Source organism: Vulpes lagopus, chromosome 10, assembly GCF_018345385.1.
Source record: "Vulpes lagopus strain Blue_001 chromosome 10, ASM1834538v1, whole genome shotgun sequence".
Taxonomy (NCBI): Eukaryota; Metazoa; Chordata; class Mammalia; order Carnivora; family Canidae; genus Vulpes; species Vulpes lagopus.
The window spans coordinates 37,022,855-37,048,572 of record NC_054833.1 but is presented as its reverse complement, the minus strand read 5'-3'; the positions used below and the strand labels follow the sequence as shown (position 1 = coordinate 37,048,572).

Sequence of the window (25,718 nt, the reverse complement as noted above, 5' to 3'; positions counted from 1 at the left end):
GTATGTTGGCAAATTGAACACCAATAAAAAATAAATTTATTATTAAAAAAATAAAGATTTATGTATTTAGAGCAGGTGGGGCAGAGGGAGAATCTCAAGCAGATTCCATGCTGAGCGTGGAGCCCGACTTGGGGCTCGATCTCCTGACCCTGAGATCACAACCTGAGCCAAAACCAAAAGTCGGATGCTTAACCGACTGCACCACCCAGGCACCCCAGTACTATTATTATAGGAGTATATTATATGCTGTGAATCCCAAGGATAGTTTCTTAACTTTTCCCTTTTGTGCCTTGGCGCTTCCAGGAACGTGGACATTGAGAAACAGCGTTGCCTTCCTTGTTAGCCTAGACTGGTCGGGGGTCTGGCCTCTCCCCTCGTTAGGTCTTCCTTGGAGTTATCTCCTCACCACCTGGTGGGAAACTTACTTAGTGTCAGGCAGGAGGAAAGAAAGGTGACTGTTGTGTTCCTTTGTATTTGGGGAGGGAAGGAAGAGAAGGAAGCCTACATCACACATCGTATTTTTTAATTCTAGACTATTAACTGCATTTTTCGTTCTCTGGGAAAATATCCATCGATGGTGAGTTCAGGAATTGATGCAGACTGGGGAGGGAGGGAGGAGCCATAGTACGCATAGCAGGTACACACAGCAGAGCCAAACCAGAGCAAGCTGCATTTAGAGACACTTTATTGACACAAACGGTATTTCCTGGAGAACACTACATACTGGCATTAGGTTGTGGAGAGCTTGGGTGATCGGGAACAACATTTCTAGAGTTCAGGAAAAGGTTGGCTGGGGAAACCGAGAACAAGCAGTATGAAGGTGACAATGGGGCAAAGAGATCCATCAGGTGCAAGAGTTTGCTAATTGTGTTTGATGGTGTTTCTCAAATCTGCAAGCACTCGTGCTTCCACCGCCACCCCCCCATCACACACTGCCATCAGGTGCAGCTCTTGCCGGATGGTGATTCAGGGGAAAAGGGGGTTATTATCAGCTTTGAGGCTTAGCTGGTCTATGGTAGGGCTTAAGTCTGACCTACCACAACTCAGACTTGCTTCATGTGCTTATCTACTGGGTCCTACTACAAACTCAAGATAGCTCAACACCAGTTACCTACCACAGTGGAGTTTCAGAGATTAGGAAGAGCTTGGATGGTGGTATTTCGCAGACCTAAGGCCATGGGGTACACTGAGGCTCCAGATTGGTACTCGAGACAGAGTGCATGTTGAAATGCAGAATGGATGAACATCGGAGGATGAACACACCAGTACTACTCAGATACACTCATGGAGACTAGGTGAATTCACTGGGTTGGGGAATTTCATTTACAAAAGGAGGGAAGAGGAAAGCTTTTTTTGGTGTATTTTTCCACTTCTGTGTTAACTGGGGGAAAGGGAACCAAGATCTGTTCCGAAATGTGTCTGGCTCTTGCGTCTTCCTGCAAAGATGCCAATTATACAGCCTCTCCCCTCTGATGTCAGGTAGGTTCACAGATTCTGAGTTGGGTGTGCTTTCCTTTTTTGATCTAGTAGTTTTGTGGGGAGAGGAGGGAGCTACTATCTTAACCATTCACTGCTGTACATGTATCTTCAGCATATTCCTGCTTTGAAAAAGTCCTTTTCTACTAACCTGTCTAGTTGGGCATAGACAGAGAAAGCAGAAACTCAGAGAATCAGAAATCTGGGTGTGGGGGTGTTGGGGGACGGAGAAAATAAAGGATAATGCCTTTAAACAGAAAATAAAGGTTGGGGTAGGGACAGGCTCTGTCAATGGTATTAACATGCAGGAGTCGGGCTTGTGCTCTAAGTCTTCAGCTGGCAGTAAAGGTCAGGAGGGCAGGGTGTCTACAGCGCCAATTGAGTTGAGCAATCAAGTTCTTGGCTGTTAAGCAGTAGGAAAAGAAAATTCAGACCCAGCCTTGCTTGGCCTTTAGTGTTATTTAGGGATCAGTCATGGGAAATATCCAGCACCAAGACAACAGATGGGGTTCCTAAATTAATAGTAGCCCTTGAGAACATTTCTAAGCCCTTTAATAAGAACAACATGCCAGATGAATTTTCCAGAGCAATGCACATTTGGTCTGGGTCCTTGAGGAATATGGGGAGAAATGGAGAGTGGGGAGGATCTGAAGCAGGTTGGGGATCACAGTACCCTTAGTTTTGTAGTCCTGATCAAGTCTCCCAGGAAGGAGTTGAGTTGCAATTCAGGAGAAAGAGCGATGTGCAAACCAACCAGAAGGAGAAAACCAAAACTAGACAGACCCTCAAAGCACACTTGCAAGCAGCTGCTAGAAGCAAAGTGGCAGAGGAGCTGCCGAGTGGGGTTGGGGTGAGAGACGTCCAACACCTCGGGACATGCAAGACGAGACAGCTCTCCACTTAACCAGCTGTACGAACGTAGGATGTAAAGCTGCTCGGCCTCAGGCGGCCTCAGTGTGCTCATCTGTTACTTGGGTATCAGTTAATACCCACGTCACAGGGCTCGCTAAGGAGAACTAAGGTAGCAGAGACGAAAGCACTGTGTAAGCCAAATGGCTCTAATGACAGAGTTGAGGATGGGAAGGGTGGAGAAGTTAAGAAAAAGAAAAGAAGAGGGAAGATACCTTGTAAAAGATAAATGGCCGGGGGGCGGGGGGGGGGGTGGCGATGATAGGTGCCATTGAGCTCATTAAAAACCACTTAGGAAATACCTGGGTTGGGCTTTTTAAAAAGAAAAAAAGGCTGCCATCATGCATACGGCTTGATTCGGAGTGAGATGCATCATCTACTAGAAGCAAGAGGACGGTAGGCTGGTAGTAAGTAGCTGCTGCGGTAAGCTCGGCCACCCGCAGCCATGGGGCTGGGAGACCTCACACCAATCTGCGCCCATCTTCCTAACTGCAAAGCATGAAAAATGATCCATATTCTGTCCCCTATGTCAGAGGAAGTGTGTGGAAAATCACCGCTGAGAAAGGCCTTGAGTTTACTGCAAGTATTTTCTTCAATAAAATTGGACTTTGTAGATGTGAACAAGGACTTGTTTCAATTACTCCCCCTAAGGATGGAAGAGTTGGGAAAAAAAAAAAAGTGTCGGGTGAGGCCCAGCGCCAGCGGAGTGTGATCTTTCCCCATAAGTCCCCCCAGATCTGAGGGACCTCTCACTCGCTGAGCCCCACCACTTACAAGCTCTCATATCCCATAAAGCAGACTCCCCCTTACTCCTCCCTAGGTGCTCAAGGACATCACCCTTGGACCAGTCACTCAGTTAAAATGACACAAGATGGTAAAATTTTTCCAGCGTGCCTCTGCTCTCCCCAAATCCACAAAAAAAAAAATACCCCAACAACTAGACATCATGGATTCACGGGTGAAACGTTTGGAAGCCACCAAATCTGTCCTTCTTGTCACTTCACTCATTTACACATCATCCATCTGAGACTAAAAAGCACATTTCTTAGTTTAAATATTCCCAGATGCAACCTCCTGCTGGAGGATTTTTCATGTTCATAAATCTTTTGCCTAAGGAAATTCTTCCAGTGTACCCCATGTCCTGCTCCGTGCCTTTCGGCCAGCTTCCGGTTACCTGGATCCATCAGTTAACCTCAGCCGGGCACTCCACCCCTGTGCTTGTGAGAGAGGCATGGCCGTGGCCAAGCCCAGTTTCAAGATCTTTTTTAAAACGAAAGGATCCCATCTCCGAAAGTCTCAACTGGGCAGCAACCTCAGGCTTACTATGCTTCAGTTTATCCTCTGAAGTCTCTTTAGTTGAGCTCAGTCTGAGGCCCAGTTGTCTCCTATAAAATGAGGAATAATACTGATCTACGGGAATTCTGAGAGGAAGAATGTAGGAATTTCTGTTCCAATGCACATTACCCTAAGAGGGTTAGGAACACGTTGTATGACTTTTAAGAGCCACTTCTGTCTTTGGCTTCTTGAAGGACTGAGCCCAACGTAGGCCTTTGAGAGACCTAGCCCTATTGGGATCTAGCCCTAGAATACCAAGTTCCGAGAACATTGTGGTCCATGCTTAGTAAACTTTCTATCACCGAAGAATCTAGAAAGGCATGCTTTGCTCTGATGCTCTAGTAAGTGGGCCAGGAACGTGAAAAAACTGACTTCAAGGAATCCCACACCACAACACTCTTATTTTAACCCGAATTATTCATTCCTGCTTCCTTCCATTAAGACATCCATTCACTTGCAGCAGTGAAGAATGAGCCAGTTCCAGCCAGTCAGAGACAAAGGGATGTGCCATCTCCAGCATTTGTACAAAGTCATTCAGATCGCAGGGAAGAAGGCCAGTTGGCATGGGAGCTCCTTGCTTGAAAGCTGGGACAGGGCGAGCTTGAGTCGGTGTAGAAATGTAAGCTCCTCAGTTCTGGCAAAATCTTCTGGTGTGTAGAGGTCTGATGGAGTCAGGAAGTCAGAGGTGAAAGCTCAGAGGTGAGCGGATGCATGATGAGTGAATAGAAGGAGGGAGGCAAGAAGGGAAGTGATGTGGCCCATGGGGCACCCTCCTGGTGCTGTTGACAGCACTGAACCTGGGATATCCAGTCCTTCAGTGTTCAGACCACCTACCAATGATAAAACAACTCACTCAGAATTTCCGGCCTGGCTCCGTCCAGCCCAGCCAAAGACTCTCACCAAATCCACAGTCCTTACAAGAAGGGAGTGGGGGGATGACTTTTTGTCGCTGTGGTAAGAAGTCCAAGTTGCTCCAACCCTCAGGCCAAAGCAATTCACCTTCTGAAGGGCTTGACGTAGAGCTGAAGGGCTTGACCTGGGCATCACTGAAGTAAAGAAATACCCTGAGGGTGGGGACTCTGGGTAGGGTAGAAGTCTAAGGGGTCAGATTGAAAGTTACTTGGATGTGGGTGGACAGAGCCACTTGGACAAGCAGCCATCCTGATGCCACTTCCCTGCCCTTCCCGGTACATCACCTCAGGCCTGCCCTTCTTACTCCTCCACGGGGACCGCGGAGCTCTCTTTGTTCTCTGACGGGATGGCAAGATAGTCAGACCTGGAGGAGGACAGACAGGGAAGGACATCAGTACTTTTGTCCCCAGGGGTGGGAACCCAAGGAAAGGGAAGGAGCGCAGAAACCAGGATGTCTGCAGAAGAGCTCTGCATTTCCTTCTGCCTCTGGCTCCCAAGAGAAAACCAGAGTGGCCCTTGCAGCGGGGACTAGAAGACTAGGCGTTGTTTCTCTTTTTTCCTTCCACTAGCAATGCATGAATCTTCCTATTTATCTACACGGATCTAAGGACCCCCTGTTGTTCAGTGAAAATGTCGCGCCACACCAATGGGTGTGAAATGATATTTTAGAGCTGCTTTCATATCCATTTTCCTGATTGTTGCTGATGGTGTACGTCTTTTCATAAGTTTTTAGGTGGAGTGGGTTTCTGCTTCTCTAATTTGTTCTTTGCTTGTTGACATATCCTTTTTCTCAGGGATCTTTCTTTCTACTTTCTTTCCTTCTTTTTTTTTTCTTTTTTAAAGATTTATTCATTTATTTTAGAGAGGGAGAGGCGGAGGAAGAGAGAGAATCCTGAAGCAGTCTCCCTGCTGAGCATGGAGCTCGATCAACACAGGGCTCGATCCCAGGACCCTGAGATCATGACCTAAGCCAAAATCAAGAGCTGGCCGCTGATCTGACTGAGCCACCCAGGATTTTTCTTGGATGGTTTCACGTCTTGAAAATATCTCCTCCCAGTCTCTTGTTTGTCTCTAAACTTTGCTTATGGATTCATGTCATGAACAATTGGTCTTCACACACAGTGTTGTGAAAATTATCCTTCTTCCCACTCTGTGCCTCTGGTATTTGAAGAAATCCGCTCTATCCTCAGGTAATGACGATAGTGTCTTATATTTTCCTTTCATCGAATTTTCAAGTTGCACATTTTACCTTGTCTTTAAATCCACTTAGAATTTATCTTTGTTTAGTGTGAGAGATGGGGGCTCTTATTTTCTTTACCATATGAATAAGGCATTGTCCTTATACTACTTATTAGAAAGTTCATTTTTCCTTCTGTAATTGTGGGGCCGCTTCTGTCATATATTAGTTACAGAAAATTGAATATATGTATTGATCTATTTGGGAGGCTCTTGGTTTTGTTCTCGTTGTCCGTGCTGTATGCTTATGTCAATATCAACAAGTTCTTTAATAGCTCTGTAAGAAATCTTCATATCTGATAGGAAAAGCTCTACCAGCCATCTTCCCTAATATTGTTCTTTCTTTGATATGGGCAAACTATGGCTCATGAGCTAAGAAAGGTTGGAAGGACTGCAAACCAAGAAGCAAAACCAAAGAGACCCTGTGTAGAAAATATTCACTGTCTGGCCATCACTTGGTTTGGATTGGTTTTGGCCCTCTGGTCTTCCACTTGACTTTTAAGATCCACTAATTGAGCTCCTTGAACAATCCAATAGGTATTTTGATTGAAATGTCATTGAATTTACAGATTAATTTCAGAGAGAACTGTCCTGTTTTGCATCAGTAGGTTTTATTCTCCCATTTATTTAGGTCTTAAGTCTTTCAGTAAAGTGTCGTAATTGTCTCCTTAAAGGTCTTGCACATTTTTATCAAATGTATTATTCCCAGGTACTGGAGAGTATTTGTTGCTACTGTAATGGAAATTTTTTCAAATGTTTTAGATATCTCGATGTTTCTCTAAATGTTTGTGGCTGGGCTAGAGGTGGTTTTCATAGGTTTACGTTTTGATTTGCATCTACAATCTTGTGGAATGTTCTCATTAGCTCTAAGGGTTTGTCCATAGATGGTCTTGGATTTCCGATGTCGGTGGAGGAGGTCATGGAGTGGACGTGGTTGCTGGGTGACCTGTGAGCTGGACCCCTGCAGCCAGGGGCTCCCCACCCTGCTTTCCTTGGAGTGTGCCTCTGCTTGCCTTCCCTCCCAAAAGCTGCCCCAGAGACCCAGCCTTAAGACAGTGATGTGAGGCTGCAACTTATCTGGACAATATCCTGTCTGAACCTAGTTAAGGCCTCTACACAAGCTTTTAAGATTCTAGCAGGCTTGTCTTGTGGCTGCTCAAGAAAAGCCTGGTAAGGGTCGCCTGGGTGGCTCAGTGGTTGAGTGTTTGCCTTTGGCCCAGTGCATGATCCCAGAATCCTGGGATCGAGTCCCATATCGGGCTCCCCGCAGGGAGCCTGCTTCTCTCTCTGCCTGGGTCTCTGCCTCTCTCTATGTATCTCATGAATAAATAAACAAAATCCAAAAAAAAAAAAAAAAAAACTTTGTAAGTAACTTCTCTGACTTATTCAACCCTCCACCTACCAATCCAGAGTGGCTGGCCTCTTCCTTTGGTCTATCTTTGTCCTCCCATCACACCCGGGAAGCTTCAGAGGAGATAGATAGATAACCAACGATAGATAAATTATACTGGGTGTGAATCAGGATACTTGGGTGTCTTCCCTTACAGTTTTTACTCTTTTTTTTAAACTTTGTATTTACTGAGTACACTACCTAGGTTCTGCAATTTAATATTGAATAGAAGCGAGACATGTTTCTAAATTATTGGCAGTTCCAACCCAGCCGGTGTTTGCTGGAGGTTACCTGAGTAGTTGCCCTTCAGCAGTTCAGAGATGACTGGTGTTTTGATTTAGTATGTATCCTGCTCAGGACACATCGTGCTTCCTGGATCGGAGGAGAAGTGCTTTTTCTCAGCCACTGTATCTCTGGATATTGTTTCTCCTCTATTTCGTCTGTCCTGTTCTGATGGACACTCTCCATTTCCTTCTTCGTGTTTCATTGCACTAGTCCATCTCTTTAGATCTCTGCGCTTCATTCCGTTTGACTTCCTTACGTTGACGTCTGCATCTGATCTGCTGAACCCTTCCACAGGGTTTTAAAATTTATTGACTACCTGTTTCACATCCAGATTTCTTAAATTCCTATTTAAAAATCTACCTGTTGGTTTTCCTTAGCAACTTATTCTATTCTTATGCTCCTGGTTCATCCTTGTATTGCTTTAACTCTTTCAGACCAACTCGTTTTTTATAAATTCTACCAAGTGTCTGAAGTTCCTGGGATTGAATCCTGCCATTTGTTTCTTCTCTTGCTTGTGTCCTGCTGCAGCTTGTAGCTTTGGATCAGACTGAAATCAGACTCAGCAGCGCTGAGTGTGGGGAATCCTGGTAAGCCTCAGCTGAGAGACGGTCCCTTCAGAACAGGTTTTCATTTGCTTCTACATGGTTATCACTGTCTGGGGACTAATTTTTTAATTGAATTTTTCAGCTTAGAGACTTCTGGATCCTGTAGGTAGTGTAAATTTAAATCCCGAACATTGTGAGTGCAGGCTTGTGGTTACTCATTCTCAAGAATCTTTTGTTTCTATCTGGGAGTCGGGCCAAGATAGGTAAGTCTCCTTGGGTTTTCCCCTAGGTTGGTGGACAGATTTTCTGGTCTGTCCTTTACATATGTTGTAGCTCTTGGGGGATCCTGGCTCTGCTGGGGGCCTCGGTTCCAGCTCTGTCTTTTGTGCTGGCCGAGTTGTAGGCACTTTCTGTCCAAGCACTAAAATCCAAGCACCCAGGTTTCATCAGGAATGACAGCCTCTCCAGCACATTATTTTCTATCCTCATATCAGTTGTAATTTGTACTTTCCTGACATCATAGATATCATGCAAAACACTTTCTTTATCAAACATTTTTAAGTGATAAAAGCCTACGGTTTTTAGGATACCGCTTCAGCGATGTTGCTAGCCTTTTAAATCTAGGAGTTCTGTTTTTCTTCTCCCTGAACAACAGGCCAGAGCGGCCTCTTCAACCCTCACATCCCACCATTGCTTAGATGTGCTCACTCCTGAGTGACCAGGGCCTTGGTGAAAATGGCAAAGGCACACTCTGGACATTGGGGAATGAGAGCCCCTACTCTGGGTATTCGATTGCTGCCAAGGTCCAGGATGAAGAACATGTGGCTCGGAGCTCCGTAGCTAGTAAAAGGCAGTGCCCAGATGGCCTGGTGAGTTCCACAGTGTACAACAAATGGCTGAGAGTGACACAAAAACATGAATGTTTGGAATAGATGGGCCTAAAACCCAGCCTCTCCTCTCAGTATCTGTGGCCTCAGCAAGCCACTTAAGCTCCATAGGCCTGCGTTAGCATCTATACGATGGTCATAATAATGCTAACTTCATAGGATTGTGATGGCAGCTTATGGTTTTTTGTTTTGTTTTGTTTTTAGCTTATGGGCTTTTACATCAGAGGTTAACAGTACCGGTTAGGAGTTAGCAGACACAAATCAAAACCTTGCTTTGCCTCTTACAATGGCCTTGGGCAAACTCTCCCAGGCTCAGTTTTCTCATCTGTGGGTATATTAATTCAGCCTCCCTTGAAGATTGTGGTGAGGAGAGTGGAGGACTATGTCAATTGCTTAGCACCTCACCCGTGACAGCAAGCACTCGAAGGGGCCAGCTAGCATTATGTTGGCATCTTAGAACTTACGCATTTTCTTGGGCTGCCTCTTCGGCCTTTGAGACCTTCCTGTAGCAATATATCATCTCAATGAGCAGCCACAAGGTGAGGAAGACCAGCAGGATGTACATCATGATCTCTGAGACCACAGAGGTGAAGTCCTCTCCAGCTGCAAGGGGGACAGTGAGGCTTAGAATGTGCATGTCCAACAAACCCAGAGCTGTCACTGGGTCAGAGATATATGAGACCTATTTTTAAGTATGGCTTAAGTAAGCACTGGGTCTAAGGAACTCAAGAAGGCTTCAGGAGTGATTTAATATCCTCTGATGCTCCTGTCTGTCAGCTTTCTCACCAACTTTCTTCTGGGATGGGGGTTGAGGAGGAATGAGGAGTGGAAGAAATAATAGAGCAGTGGAAGCAATCTTGGAACGGTCTGAGATATAAGAGCCGCGTCCCTATTTTGTGTGAATCATCATTGCCCTTATTTGAGACCATTTGCCTAAAATGTAAGGCAAGGGTAAAACCGTTCACACCATTGCATTACCTGGCGTGTTCAAGAATATCTTGTGAGATGTGAAGGTCCACACAGATGTGCGGAGCATATCCCGTCCAACTACCTGTGTCCTCTGAGCTTAGGGTGGCAGAGGGAGAGAGGGTGGGACACATGTGTGCGGCCAGTACAGTCAGCCTGCCCGTGGTCTGGGCGTGCTCTCTCCATGTCTGGATGGGAAACAGGGTCCTTCCCAGCCCACCTTTCTGCCAGGTCATCCCAAAACCAAACAGAAATGATAATTGGAGCATTCCATGTATTAAGCAGACTTTCTGAAAGACAAACCTGATCCTGCCATTTTCATGCTTAAAACCCTCCATGTTCCATGCTGCCCTCAGGAGAAAGACCAAACTCTGTTAACAGGGCATGTGGGACCATTCACAGTCTGGCTCTTTTCTCCTCATTTCTGCTCAATGCACCAGCAAAATGTCACTTTTCATATACACTGTGGTCTTTGGGGATCTGTGGACTTTTCTTCACCCTCTTTCCCCTTCCCTATTTCCCCCTCTGTGACTGGACTCCCTCTGCTACCTCTGTCCCCATATCCTCTCCTGCTTTTCCATCCCCTGACCATTCTTCCCAATGCCACCAAAGTCCCCCGCTCTGTGAAACCTGCCTCAGCCTCTCCTCCGAGCACTTTTCTCATCCGTCCATTGTTATTGTGATGTGTTTCTCTCTCTTCTCTAGTGACTGTTTGCTTATTAAGAACACGTTTTACATATTTCTGAATTATCCACCTGTCGTTTCATCCCGGAGTGTCTGAAGTACTCAATAAGTATTTGTTGAATGAATGAATATAAATAAATATCGATCTTTGTTTCACGGCCAACCAAAATGACAATTAAAACATGATATATGGCAGATTGTCTTGATACATCTTCCTTTCTCGTGGGAAAGAAGATTGCAGCCACATATTCTGTTGCTAACTCCTACCAGTGAATTAGATTCATGCTCCTTGGTTATTCACAGGCCCTGGTCATCCATAAGGCCTCGCTCATTAAAAGCACAGAATAGCTCCTACCATGACCCTCAGCTCTGAGAAGCAGTCCAAAGACTCCAGGATCACCCACGTTTCCTGGATGCTGGACCTCCTGAGACTAGAGGTCACAGATGGAGCTTGAGGCACAGAAGAACACCATGCACATCAAATGCCTTTTTGTGGGCTCGATACTACCTGATTTGTGATACATTCATCTCAAGGAACATGCTTTTTAAATGCAATAGCCTGGAAGTAGTAACACAGGAAGAAGCCATCTATGCTCAGTATTTTTAGTCACTTCTAGGTAAAGAGATCTCAGATTTTTGTCTTAGAGCCAGGAGGTCAGAGCTTAGGGCAGAATAAGTTCAGCTTGAACAAAGAGACCCAGAGAGATTCTGGGAGAACATAGGAATGGAGGAAATGTAGTGGGGTGTGTCAAAGTGGAGCGTGTGGCTCTGAGCCTTATGAGAACAGTGAATGTGGGTGGGGGTGTTCTCAGGCTGCCATGGGGTCGCAGAGGAAAAGGAAAAGGAAGGAAGGAAGGAAGGAAGGAAGGAAGGAAGGAAGGAAGGAAGGAAGGAAGGAAGGAAGGAAAAAAGTTATGAAACGAAGAAGAAAAAAAGAGTAGCAAGGAGTGGGATGGTAGTAGAAGGAAAAGAGTCAATGGACAGAGAGGTAGCCTGGTGGGCGAAAGATCTGGCTTGTAGTCCTGCACCTGGTGCTAATTCGCTTCACGTCCCTAGGCAAGCCCCTCACTGATCTCCCCACCACAAAATGAGAGGCACCAGAGCCGCACCCTCCAAGCAATCACCTGGGGAGTCATTTCTATGACATAAGCCAGACCTCACTCCAACTGCCGAACTCACACATACCCACAGGAGTGTACGGAGATGTCTACACTGAAGGAAAGCCCCCTGCGCGATTCTGACTCCTGCTCTTTGTTCAGAACACCTGGATGAAATGAGAGCCAAGCTTCCCTCCAGCCCTACCATCCCGAGAGGCTCTGTGGTTCTGATGACAGACTTGTTTTCCTTCTATTCTGGCCCAAGCCTTGCTCTGGTGCCCAGCAGGTGGCCTGGTTCAGCTTCGCCACCCTTTCCACTGGAGGCAAAAGCCTGAGAGAGCAGCGGGTGAGACAGGCACCTTCCCAGGGTCCGGCGGGCACAGCCAAGTTCCCTGCGGTGAGCAGTAGAGGGCGCTGGCTTCTCTTCCCCGGGGAGAAGAGGTGTGTAAACAGAGAGGATAATGGAACTTCTGAACAGAAAAATACCTTAGAGAGCTTCCAGTCCAACCCATTCCAGGTACACAAGAGGAGATGCGCTCAGAAGGGGAAGACAGCTCATCAGGCCTAAATGCCAGTGGTCCAAGGGTGCTTCTGCTCGTTCAGAATTGACCTACTCGTTTTAGTCATGTTGTCCTCTTCAGGACCAAATCATGACATCTCTTGCCCTGCCATCTGCTCTCAAGTGTGCTTCATGAATTCTATCACAATAACATGAGAAAAAAAATCAGACTCGTGACTTGGAAGTCAGGGTTCTTGGGAATCCTAGGAAGAGCCCTGTCTTGATCTTGACCTCTTCTTTCATGCCCCACACCTCTTGCCCGCTCACCATCCTGTATCTTGGGGCAGTGATAATGCCAGAAATAGATCGCCTGAGAACAGGCTAGAAAAAAGGGAACCATCATTTAACTTGGATGAGAAAACACAAAAGGAGGTGCATATATCACTCTTCTGACACGTGAGGGAGTGTTAGCAAGGGGCTAGGAGCCGCAACTCCGGGAGTCCCTTGAAGGCAGAATGAGAATGGTGTTTGAGAACACTCAAACTTCACCCTCAAGATTCCGGACCAGGTTAAAACAGAAACATTTGAGTTGGGTTGGCAGTAGAAGGAAAAGAAGAAGTAGAAGGAAAAGTCCCCTCTGCCCACCTCGCTAACAAGAAACTAGCTGTGGGAAATCTGAAGATTTTAAACTAAAGACCGAAAGGTGGTTTTTTTTTTTTTTTTTTCTCCCAGTCAAGAATGAGGTTATGTGATGAGAGATGCCGGGGATGGGGAAGGAGGGTTGCTTGTGTGATTACTGTGGGGGGAGACAGAAGACAAAAGATGGTCAAACTCTGGTTTAGAGCAGTGGTTCTCAAAGTGTGGTCCCCAGCAGCATGGGCATCTCCTGGCAATTCGTTAGGTGTGCAAATTCCCAGGCTCTATCTATCTACCGAATCAGAAAGTCTGCATTTTAAAAAGTCCCGTGGGGGACTTGGAGGCTTGCTGGAGTCTGAGCACGGACGGTTCAGGGCTACGTGTGGCTTACACACAAGAGGGTTAGACGGCCTCTAGATATCCTCATGAGATTCCCTGTGCCCATCGAGTCAGGGAATCAACACAAGCCAGAGAAGCAGGTGTAGCTGGTTTGGCAGCTTTAGGCCTTATGGAGGCCGTCCTCTTTCTCCAAGGATGAGAATCAGAGGATCAAGGAAGAGGTCATTCTACTGTCATCTCTGAGCCTTTCTGCTTTGAGGAAAAGTGCAGAGAGGCAAGCTGTCAGGCAGTTTGCAGTTCAGCTGGCCGCTAAAGGAAGACAAGACAACGGTGACATGTTCAGATATCACTGCTCCGGATAAGTGGGTTTTGCACTCTGCAAGGGTGTCATTTGTGTGGAAACCCACCGTCCTCCCTCCCCAAGAGCAAGGCACCCCAGAGAACTTGTGGCCCCAGCCTCACCCTCCTCGGTGACTCGGAGGGGGATCAGCCGTGTGGTCTTCACAAAGGGGCGATGTGCTTCAAAAGCAAACTCCCGGGACACGTTGCAGGTGTAGAGGCCAGAGTCATTTAGGGTGACGTTGAGCACAGTGATGGAGACATCCTGCAAGTCCTTGCTCCCGTTCCACTGCAGGCGTCCCTGGAAGGGGCTCTCCACCTCCTGCTGGCCGTTTCGATACTCATAGATCTGCAGGTAGAGAAGCAAAAGAGAGTAGGGCCAGGAGAGAAAATAGGGTGGGAGAGCCAGGATGGGGACAGGTCAGAGCAAAGGAGCAGAATTGTGCATGGACAGAGAAGAAAGGGGACAGTGTTACAAGGAGATCCCGAGCGTGGGTGTAGGATAAGGAGGCTCGGAGGAGGGCAGGGAAGAGAGAAAGGCAGGGAAATGTGAGCAAAGGTAAACGCGTATTGGGATACACAGACATAGCAAAGGAAGATGCAGAAAGGGGGAGGCAGGAAGGAGGCTGGCAGGAAAAAAGAGGTGCAAAGAAAGAAAACAAAAGTAGGTGAGTGAAGGGGCACCTGGGTGGCTCAGTCGGTTAAGCATCTGCCTTCAGCTCAGGTCATGATCTCAGAGTCCTGGGATCAAGCCCCGCATCAGGCTCCCTGCTCAGCAGTGAGTCATCTGCTTCTCCCTCTCCCTCTGCCTTTCCTCTTGCTCGTGGTCTCTCTCTCTCTCTCTCAAATAAATAAATACAATCTTTTAAAAATTATTTTTAAAAAAGGTAAATGAAGCATACAGGAGACCAAGAGGGGGAAACTGAGAGAAAGAAAAAATTGGAAGGAGAGAGAGAGAGAGCAAGAGAGTAAGATGGGTCACTGGGGCACCAGTGAGAAAACAGGGCATAGAGACCAGGAAGGCCAGCTTCCTGAGTCACAAAGACATTTGAAAGCTTCGGCCTCAGAACTTGACTCTCTGATCTGGTTCTCACTGAGGGGATGTGGCCAGTCTGGGTGGGCGACGGACTGGGACCCAGGACGCCAAAGTGTCACAGATGAGCAGAGAGCTGCAAAGTGATATGCACACCTCATGTCTTTCACTTTGGGCTGAATAATAACTGAAATGCGGTCTCAAAACTTCTTTTCTCAGACACCTCCACCGTCTTATTCTCTATAGCTGTGCTGTCCATTCTGGTCTCCACTTGGCACGTGTGGCTACTTACATGAAAAATTAAATGACTAGAAATTAAATAAAGTGTAAAACTCACAAGATACATTTCAAGGGCTCAGTGGCCACATGTGGCTCGTGGCTACTGTACTGGACACCATGAATATGGAACATTTCCACTTTCACAAAAATTCCTAGGAGACAGCATTGCTTTGTACGGCCACTACTACCTTCTGAAGTTTCCTTTCTTCTGTGTGAGTCAACTTCTACTCACTTTGGGCAGACCTGGAAACAGAGTTGGTGGCTAGCACACAACCAGGCTGAGGCCACTGGGGGGGCCTTTGCCTCTGGCCCAGACATCCAGGTGCCTGTGACCTGGGGACTAGCCTCGGTCACAATCAACTCTGAGTGAACCCCAAGGTTTCAGGGGAGTCTACTGGTTCCAGTTCTGGCACCTGATTGGAGCATACACTCAACTTCACCCTGCTGTTGTCTCCAAGAAGTCTTTGTAGGAAAGAAACTTGCCTCTGGGACGGTGGCATAGTGCAGTAAAATGAGCTTTGTGTCCCTAGTTCGAATCTAAGCTCTCTAATCAACTTGACTTCTTTGGGCCTCAGTAGCCTCACTTATGTACTTACTCCTTTTCTCCAGCAAACACTTATATCGTGCCTCCTATATTCCAGGGCTCCTCTAAATGCATTAAAAATTAAAGCTAACAACTTTGAAGGTAACAGTTCTGAGGCTGCTATGGTTTGCATCTCCATGTTAGAGATGAGGACACTGAGGCACAGGGCTGAAGCAGACTGTCCCAGGGCACAGAGCTCATAGGTGGTGGAATCAAGACTCAAACCCAGGGACTGAGGTTCCGGAGCCCAGCCATCCCCAAGGTGGTATTCAAAGTGTGTACCAACCACATTGGCCATGGCACCAACCAATCAGAATTGACATTAGCCACGGCACAGGGCGGAGTCTTGGAGGCTCCCTGCTCTGTTAGGGTGATTTCTTAGTTTCTAGAACATGAGGAGATTCGCAGGTTCCTGGTGGGACCGATGGCGGTGAGACCACTTGGGAGGCTTGGCACAGCAAATATCCAGTATAGAACTATTTAAATATTTCACTCATCATGGATGCTGTGCTGGGCACGCCAGCTGAAGAGCAGCTTGGTCATTCCTGTCACTCTTATTGCCCTGAGATTGTGAGATTTCAGCAAGCTAACCTACGCTATTCTATTTAATGACGCTGAGTGTCATTTCAATTTTTCTGCCAATTTAATTCATCCAATCCAATGGTGCAGAAAATTAAACACACCTGCGAAGTGCCTTATCGGGTGCCGAGCACACAGTAGGCTCTAAGCGCTGTTTATCTCTCCTCCCCCTTCCCCTGCTCATGACCAGGACCGCTCACAGCTGGCCAAGTGCCCTTCCTTTCACAGAGGCTGGGCTGTCAGTTATCTGCTGGGGAGCTGTCAGTGCTTTGAAAAGAAAGAGCCAGTATTTGTCAGATCTTCATTCCCCAGACTCTCAGGAGCCAGGCACATAACAGCAGAGGCAAGTAAAAGAAAGGCCAGAAAAAAAAAAAAAAAAAGAAAAGAAAAGAAAAAGAAAAGAAAAGAAAAGAAAAGAAAAGAAAAGAAAAGAAAAGAAAAGAAAAGAAAAGAAAAAAGAAAGGCCAGAGTCAGCAGCCAGACATACAAGGAAATCTTTACCGCCCTCGGGCCTGTAGAACCATTCCACCACGGTGGTAGCCTCCACCTCCTCCCTCTTCATGCAGGAGATGCAGCGCAGCTTCATGGGGTTGCCCTGAACGGCCTCCGTCTCCGAGGGCACTTCCACACACACAGGGAAGCAGACACTGACTGGAGAGAGGCCGGGTGACAGGGAAGGAACAGGAGGTATTGGGGAGGCAGGTACCAGGAGAGCAACATTGGAGAATAAAAGGGAGGGAGAAGAGACAAAGAAGCAAGAATCATGAGACAAACTTGAAAGTCACGTGGACACGTATGTACATCTTCACCTGTGCTCCCCAAGGATGCTCACTCAGAGCAGGCAGGGAGTGAGCTAGAGGAGCCATGCATGACTCGGAATTTACCGAAAGCCTCCTAGGATGCAGCTGGGATGTGGTACAGCCTAGAGCCGTGTCCTCAAAGGCTTAGAGTCTTGGTGGGAAACAGGGGGCGCACACACACCCATTCACTGACCACCCATGCACCCCTTCATTCAGCCACCATTCACTGAACTCTATTCTATGCCAGGCCTAATGCTAGGCTAAGTCACAAAGATGAACGAAACACTAACCACACCCGAAAGGCATTTATAGTCTAGCAGAGAACACATACTCCTACGTATCATTAAATGGGGCTATGATGAATGCCATGCTGGTGATGTGCTCTGTTCCCAGAGGAGGGACAATTATTCCTGGTGGGACTGGGGAGAGAGAAAGAGAAGGAAGATGAGGCTGGGGTCTGGAAAGGGAGCTAGAACCACACTGTGAAGACCTTTCTATGAGGGGTCAGATGTTTGCAAGCCACAGAGAGATGTAACTAAATCTGAATTTTATGGAAAAAATGTAGGTAATTCTGATGGTTGGTGGGAGATGGAGCAGCCTTGAGGAAGACAGTGAACTGACCACTCGTCTGGAGTGATGCTTTTTGCAGAGGAGTGGAGAGAACCAAAGTTAAAATCTGGAGAGAGGTCAGATTGGGGGGAACACCTTATATGCTGTATGGAGGTCTGGACTTACAGTCCCAGCCCTCTAGAAACTTGTAACCCATAAAAAAAAGGCAAGTACATCAGACTGTACTTTCAGAATGAGTCAAAAGTGGAATGTGGCTGCCAACAAGGCAAGTGCAAATGTGGGCTGCATTAACAGATGTACAATGTACAGAATGAGAAACAGTGCCTCTGCACTGTTCAGAACAAATCTGGATCATTATAATCAGTTCAGGGTGTCACGCTTTGCAAAAGAAAGTTGTTCAATGAGTGCATGCCCAGAGGGGGGCAAGATGGAGAAGGGTCTGGGGACAAAATCTGGGGAAAAACAGATGGGAGGATGAGGGAGTGCCTGACTTGGACACAGAACTTATCTGTCTTCAAATATTTGAAGGCGGGCCTGTGGAAAAGAAAATAAATTCTGTCCAATTCCAGAAATTATAAGAAAGTAAGTTGAGCTCATTAAAAAAAAAAAGAGAGAGAGAGAGTTTTCTGGTGCTAAAGCTGTCCACCTAATGCAAAAAACTATTTGGTAAAGAGTTTACACTTCATTGTATGGAAGATTAAAAAGTGGGATGACCATGAAAGATTCCTATATCAGGACTTCTAGGGCCTCTTCTGATGCTACCTTCTCATGAATAATAAAAACAGAAGCCCTAAAAAAAAATGAAGCCATACACATTGATATTTAAAAGCTAGTACATCCCTACCATTTGCTTCAATGTGAATGGAACTGGAGGGTAATATTCTGAGTGAAGTAAGTCAATCGGAGAAGGACAGACATTATATGGTTTCACTCATACGAGGAATATAAAAAATAGTGAAAGGGATTAAAGGGAAAGGAGAGAAAATGAGTGAGAGAAATCAGAGAGGGAGACAGAACATGAGAGACTCCTAACTCTCGGAAACGAACAAGGGGTAGTGGAAGGGGAGGTGGGTGGGAGGATGGGGTGACTGGGTGACGGGCACTGAGGGGGGCGCTTGACAGATGAGCACTGGGTGTTATGCTATATGTTGGAAAACTGAACTCCAATATAAAAATATACAAAAAAAAATAAAGTTTAAAAAAAAAGCTAGTACACTGTAAATGGTTAGTCTGTTTCTGTATTGGCAAACAATTCATTCTAAAAACAGAGGTTTAGAGCTTAAAATGAGATTGACTAATTGAGTCAAAAAATAAATTACATTTGACTGACTTTGAAGGCAAAATTGTCGTTATTAAACACAGAGTTTAAAAAACAAGTGGCACTAGAATTTCTCACCTCACTGATTGCCAGGGTAGATTTGGCTCAACTGGCTGGCTAGGCAGGTGTCCCCTTCCTCCCTCACTGCCCCATGTGCATCCCTCCCGAAGCTGTGCACTTGAAGAGGACAATCTTATAAAGGAGGACCATTCTTTGTCAAGGGCATATGAGTAGCTGTGCTCCCCTGCTAGAACCTACAAACAAGCTCTCAAGATCCGTTTGTCAGAGAACATGGGGTAGTCATGCTTTCAACACTCCGGACGTATCTGAATGAGGCACTGCAGATGGCAGTCACCTTTCTATAAAAACAAACAAGTGGCACTATGATGGAACTTAGAACATCAAAGTAAAATCAAATTAATTGGTTTTAAAACTCTCAAGCAAGCTGAGGCTGGTCTTATATGGTAGTCTGCAAGAAGGTCTCCTGCTTCTGCATATGGACCATCACTTCCAAGGAGAGAGGCTCTGTATCTAGAAAGAACTGATCAGAAACACTTTCAGAGTGTGATGTGTTTGAAGTCTTGATTGTTGACCTGGTTGAAAAAAAAGAGAGAAGAAGGTGTGGTCTGTGCAAAAGTTTGGGAATGAATAGAGAATGTGTATTGAGAACTCTGTGTTGCAGGCAGCCTTAGGGCATATTTAATGAGACCTGGTAAAGATTAAGTTAGTTCAACGATGATGGCTTCAAAGCGGGATAGGAAAATGTACCAAGGAACACACAGGAACAAATACAGAGGCAGGATGAAGATGTACTTAGTAGCTGAAGGCCTCAGTTTATCTACTCTTTAACCTCTGAGACTCAGTATATTCATCAACAGCATGCTGAAAATAACATCTATCTAATACAGTATTTTATGCAGTGATTTATAGGAATGTGCTTTGTACGCATATGACTTGTTAAGGTATTTTGCCCTTCATCTGCTTGTTAGCTATTCAACAAATATATTGTGTGCTTATCATGCGCCAGGTACTGTTCTAGGCAGTGACAATACAGCTGGGAACAAAACAGAAACCATCCCTGTTCTCATGGAGTCTACACATCCCAGGGGAGGGTGAGAAAAATAAGAAACATTACAATAAGTACTATGAGAAAAAGGAAAACAGGGTAGAGGGACATAGGCACATTGGGGACAGCCTCATGGAGACGGTGACAATGAGCAGGCACTGAAGGAAAAAAAATGAGGGAAAGAAAGGAGATATATGAATATCTGTGAGCAAGTGTGCCAAGTAGAGGAAAGAACATTCCAAGGATCCTAGGGTTGGAGTGTCTATTGAAAGCAAAGAGCATGATAAAGCACAGGGAACAAAGTGAGAAAGAAGGACACATAAGCCGGGGCTAGATCACAGCTGGTCTACACAATTAGAATTTTGACTTTTGCTAGGAGTGACATGGGGAACCCTGGAGTCTTCTGAGTGGAAGAATGATATGATTTATACAAAATTACATGATCTGACTGCTATGTTGAGAATAAGTGGAAGAGGTGAGGAAGGACAAGTATGGAAGCAAAGAGAATAGTTAAGAGACTGGTATGCTGATCAGACCGAGAGACAACTCAATGGTTTTGCTTGGATGAAGGTGGTAGTAGAGCTGCTCGGGTTTGAAAAGGAATAATTTACTGGACCAACACCCTCGAATAGGTGTCAGGCAATGTACTTTAGTGAACAAGTAGATGAATTGGTCTTAAATAGAAGCACAGTCAGATCGTTTACGGTTAAAGAAGGGCGAACAGAATCTATGCAGTCAGGATGATGACTATGGATAGCATGGCAGTCTCCCTTTTTCCTGAGTTGCTCCTGAGATGACAATATTTTTTTTAAAGATTTTACTTATTTTTTATTAATGAGAGAAACAAAGAGAGAGAGAGAGAGAGGCAGAGACACAGGCAGAGGGAGAAGCAGGCTCCATGTAGGGAACCCGATGTGGGACTTGATCCCGGGTCTCCAGGATCAGGCCCTGGGCTGAAGGCAGTGCTAAACCACTGAGCCACCCGGGCTGCCCGAGATGACAATAATCTAAGGTATCATCAGAGAACAAGTGCTACTGACTGATTCCCTTCTCATGGCCAAAGCCCAATTTCAAGGCATAAGAATTCTGCTCATGGGGGATCCCTGGGTGGCGCAGCGGTTTAGCGCCTGCCTTTGGCCCAGGGCGCGATCCTGGAGACCCGGGATCGAATCCCACGTTGGGCTCCCGGTGCATGGAGCCTGCTTCTCCCTCTCCCTGTGTCTCTGCCTCTCTCTCTCTCTCTCTGTGTGTGTGTGTGTGTGTGTGTGTGTGTGTGACTATCATAAATAAATAAAAATTAAAAAAAAAAAGAATTCTGCTCATGGGGCTCTAGATAGTACACAAAATGGCCACAAAATTCTCTCATCCCTCTTTGCTTGACCTTTGCTAACATAACTTGTGGCTCCTTCCATCAAGAGGTGAAATCTAGGGCAGCCCAGGTGGCCCAGTGGTTTAGCGCCGCCTTCAGCCCAAGGTGTGATCCTGGAGACCCGGGGTCGAGTCCTGTGTCGGGCTCCCTGCATGGAGCCTGCTTCTCCCTCTGCCTGTGTCTCTGCCTCTCTCTCTCTCTCTCTCTCTGTCTCTCATGAATAAATAAAATCTTTTAAAAAAAAGAAGAGGTGAAATCTGTTTTTCCACCCCATGGAGACTGCCCCTCTGTCTACGAAACTCTCTAGATATCCAAGAAACGTTGTACATATGGCGGGTAATCAAGCCACATGGCTGACTGTAAGTAATAAACTCCTGGAATAATCTTGGCCAAATCATTGGACCTTTGGTCTCTTCTGCAATTTCCATGGTAATAATGAAGAAATTTCTGAGAAGGTAGAATGTGATGTTATTACTAATGATTATATTTAACTAAGGAATAGTATCGATCTATTATGAGGTGGAGAGTAATGTACTGAACTCACTCCTCTCATGCCCCCAAATCTTTTTCTTCTTTGGGCATTACTACATTGCACCTCGCCCCACCCCCAGCCCAGTTTGCTCTAGAATGCTTTTCTTTGTGGTAAGATAATAAAGACTCTGATTAGAATGTAAATACTTTCCAAAAGAGGATAATAAATGAAGTTATCTGTAGATATTAACACCCTGAAGTGATTTGTCTATCAGATTAGCCAGTCACTTAGCAGATCCTTGAAAGAATGGGGTGCAGCAAGGTGGGCTGCTGGGAGGAAGAGAGGAAAACATGCCCCAATACAGCAGACACCTGGAAGAGTAGACCTGGACCTACAGGCCAAGCAGGACTTTAGGTAAGGCAATGGCGTGATGGAGGGGAGGAAGAGTGGGGGGCTCAGAAAAAGGATGAAAGGACAGATAACCATCTGGCAATCCAGCACAGCAGCACATGTGTCCATAAGAGGTACTAGAATAAGTACTAGAAGGTTGAAATCAGGAGACCAGAGTTCTCTAGCAAGTTCTTCCCTCTCCCTGAGCTCATTTCCTCACCTCTAAATTAGATATAATACTACTTTCCCCTGAACACCCCCAGGGATTGATAGGGTAACCAAAAAGAAGTAATGAATTAAAAAATGCTTTGCAAACTATAACACACCAGGCAAGTGTTAAGTTTTTTTTTTAAATTACGTATTACATACTTTGTTAAAGGAAATAAGGGAACTCTTTTCAATACGTGCAGAAAGTAATATCATGGAAAAGAGTCTTTCCATTCATATTGTATCATGTGAAAAATCAACTTGGGAAGGGAGAACTTATCTAGTCAAAGTGGCCTTCAAATACTAGAATTACATTCAAATAAAATGAAATTGCATTTGTGAAATGAGGTTCTTCTCTTACATCTGATGATCAAGTTTCCCAAACCATCCCTCTTTGCTTCTGCAGCTTTTAAGTTTTGTGAACCAATGTTCTGGTTATAAAGAAGCTGAGAATCATCAAGCATGCGTGTGATGTGCCCATCTCTTCCAAAGGTTTTATTTTGGGGTGCGGTGGGGAGTGGGAGTGAAGAGAGGGGTGGACACTGCCAAGTTTAGCAATATTCTGTAACTATTTCCTTACTCTCAGTCTTAGACATTATCTGCTCCAAATTCCAAACTTTACCTATGAGGAACCAGATACTCTAAGGCCGTTACATAGCAAGCTAATGGCAGAACTAAGACTCCAGAGCTAAGACTCCAAGCCAAGCTCTGTAAGTCTTAAGAGGGGCTTGGAATAAAATGGCATGCCCACCCCCACCCCTGGAATTCAGGCAGGGATGCTAAACATTTAAATTAAGGTTTGGGAAGAAAGGCTCTTTAGAATCTTACCCGGGCCCTTGTCTGCAACTTCATTTCCCGTTGCTTTACCCACACTTTCTTATCCAGCCAGACAAACCTCTCCTAAGCCTCATGTCCCTAGTCTTAGCCTCCCCCCGCCCCCCGCCCCTGAGGAAATCCCAGCCTTAAATCTTCAAGGCAGGTGAGATCATTGGCAACCTATTATGTCTGCTCCATCTTCAGGTGTAGTCTACTCTACTGGGAATGGATGGCGGTGAGTCTACCCTTGGGATTGGCATTACTCTCCCTCTTTGTCCTTCCAGGACTGTCTCATCAGGCATTTTGTTCAACAGGAAGCTTGGCTTTGCTTTTGGTCACATGCACAATCCAGATAATGCTGGCAGCCAATAACTCCTGGAGGCTTAATAAAGTGATACTAAGGCAAAGAGGCAATTCCCATCAGCATATTTGCCACTGCACAGGCAGGATGAGTTTCATGCCAACCGCGGGAGAACAATCCCACATGCCCGGTTTCAATAAAGCAGGTGGGCACGATCACTTCTAATTATCCTGGTTATTGATTTTTAGCATAGAGGAAGGTAAAAGCATGGAAAAAGTAGGAATGTAGAAGATCATGTGAAGCAATATATCAACTGAAGAGCACTTATATTTGACCTGAAGGTCTAATCAGAGGCACCAAAACAGAGATGCCCACAACTACACAACCATCACATACACACACGTACACACATCCTCACCAGTCCATTCAGGTGCCCATTCTAACATGCTCAGACATACACTAACACACACATTCAAACACCGAGGAATACACATCCACACAGTAAAGCATACTCTCAATCACATACTCAGATGTTATCACGTAGACTCGTTAACTCGCTCTACACACTAGCAGGCACCTCACTCCGACTACTCTGCTCTGCTCAGCCTTACTGTTGGAAGTGAAGGTCTTCCTTATTTGGAGGGAGAAGGTCACCTTATTTCCTCACAGCAAACAAGAACCTATTCATTTCTGAAAGCAAAAAAACCGCATAGCTTCCCAAACACCAAAGCACCTTAGCTTCGCACATTCATGAAAAAGAATAAAGATGCAATGCCCAGGTGCCTATTAATCAAAGCCATAGCTGCAAATGGCTGAAGCCTATTTCCCTTATTAGAATCAAACAAATGGATCAACAGAGAAAGTGTTTTCACTCTCAAAATGCGTGCACCCGGCTTTAAAAAAAAAAAAAAAGGCACGGGAATTAATCTGAAGACCCACCGATTTCTCACTGAAACAATGAAATGTAAATGCAACCGAGATTTTTCATAATGAACATGACTGCATTCCCTTTCAGCAAAGGAAAAGGGGGGGGGGAAATACTTTGGAATCAACAGGAAACAGGAGGAGTGGTGGGAAAACCAGCAAGGGTGGTTCAGGAATAAAGCAGCAGGAGAGTAAGGAGGTGTTTTTCCAATCTCAAAAATCCCAGCTCTCATGGAACCACTGTGGATCTCCGTGCCTGGCAGGCAAGCCTAGAGGGAAGCCAACCGGGGCTCCTTTTTGTCACAAACGACACGAATCAAGTGTTATTATTGGTGGCATTATTACTGTTCTCTGCATCTCGCATGGCAGGGGGCTGGTGCTTACCCCAGAAGATGAGCACGAGGGAAGCCAGGGGAAACAATCTGTTGAAGGCAGGCATCTTTTCTCCGGCGGGTGGCTTCCGGGGCTACACAGGGAGATTCCCGCGGTCAACAATTCGCCCTCTCCGATACTTTCGAGGAAACCCTTTGGGACGAACTGCCCCAAGGGGGCGACTTTCGGACCGAAATAAGGGCCAGCGACCGAGCCGGGCGGGGGGTTCGGCTCCGAGCCGAGCGGGCGCGCCGCCCCGAGCCGGGGAGCGCGCGGTCCCCGGGGCCCGTTGCCGGGATCCGGTTCAGCACCGCGGACAGCGCCCTCCCCGCGCCCCCGGCTCCGCGCCCCGCGCCCCCGGCTCCGCGCCCCCGGCTCCGCGCCCCGCGCCCCGCGCCCCGCGCCCGCTCGGCTGGGGCAGAACGGCGCTGGCTCTGGGCGGCCGGGCTGTCCACGGGGCCCCCGCGGGGCCGCCTCTCACCTCCCCTGGGAACAGCGCCGCGCCGACCAGGATCCGCCGAGACCCCGCAGCTTCGGCTTCATCCGCGTGCCCCGGCTCCCCCGAGGCCGCCCGGCCACCCCGTCCGAGCTCCTAGATCCGTTCCCCTCGGCCCCGTCCACGCCCGCCCGCCGCTCCCCGGGAAGGTCCGGAGGGGCGGGGAAGGAGGCGGAGGCTCCTTGGGTCGGGCCGCCGCTCGCGGGAGAGGGTGGGGGTGGGAGGAGGCAGGGAGGAGGCAGGGAGGGCGGGCCCCTTCCCCCGGGCTCGCCCCCAGGTAGAGCGGGGCCCCGACCCTGGGTGGCGGGTGGCCAACTGCCCTTCTCCGGGTCCCCCTTGACCGCGTCCGCTGTCAGCCTTGACATGCGCAGGCGGCTGTCCCGCCCCCCCCGCCCCCACGGACCCACCCCTCGTGCACACGCTCCCCACCCCCAAACAGGCGTGCCCCTCCCAGGGCCGAGCGCGGGGTGGAGCCTGGGGCGGCGCAACCCCCTGCAGACCTCGCGGTGTCTGGGCCGGCCGGCTGGCTCCGGGTCCCCGCGGCGCTCCCCAGCCCCGGGCACGCCTCCCCGCCGCTTCACACCCCGGGCGACCCCGCCGCCGCGCGG

At 47.1% G+C, this 25,718-nt stretch overlaps 1 protein-coding gene across 3 annotated transcripts; it reads right to left on the bottom strand.

Annotated features, from left to right (window-relative positions):
• Positions 1–668: 668 nt before the first annotated feature.
• SCN3B (sodium voltage-gated channel beta subunit 3) lies at positions 669–25,583 on the bottom strand. Of its 3 annotated transcripts, XM_041772879.1 has the most exons (7): positions 25,096–25,571; positions 24,627–24,708; positions 16,497–16,660; positions 13,659–13,884; positions 9,440–9,578; positions 4,917–4,996; positions 669–4,550 (listed from the first exon to the last, which is right to left on the bottom strand). In XM_041772879.1, the coding sequence occupies exons 2-6, from the start codon at positions 24,679–24,681 to the stop codon at positions 4,933–4,935; spliced, it is 648 nt and encodes a 215-aa protein (XP_041628813.1). In that variant the 5' UTR covers positions 24,682–24,708; positions 25,096–25,571; the 3' UTR covers positions 669–4,550; positions 4,917–4,932. The 3 variants fall into 3 exon arrangements, with proteins under 3 accessions (XP_041628813.1, XP_041628814.1, XP_041628812.1); XM_041772880.1 differs by lacking the exon at positions 4,917–4,996 and having other exon boundaries at positions 669–3,031; positions 25,096–25,583; XM_041772878.1 differs by having other exon boundaries at positions 669–4,996; positions 25,096–25,565.
• Between the last annotated feature and the right edge of the window lie 135 nt (positions 25,584–25,718).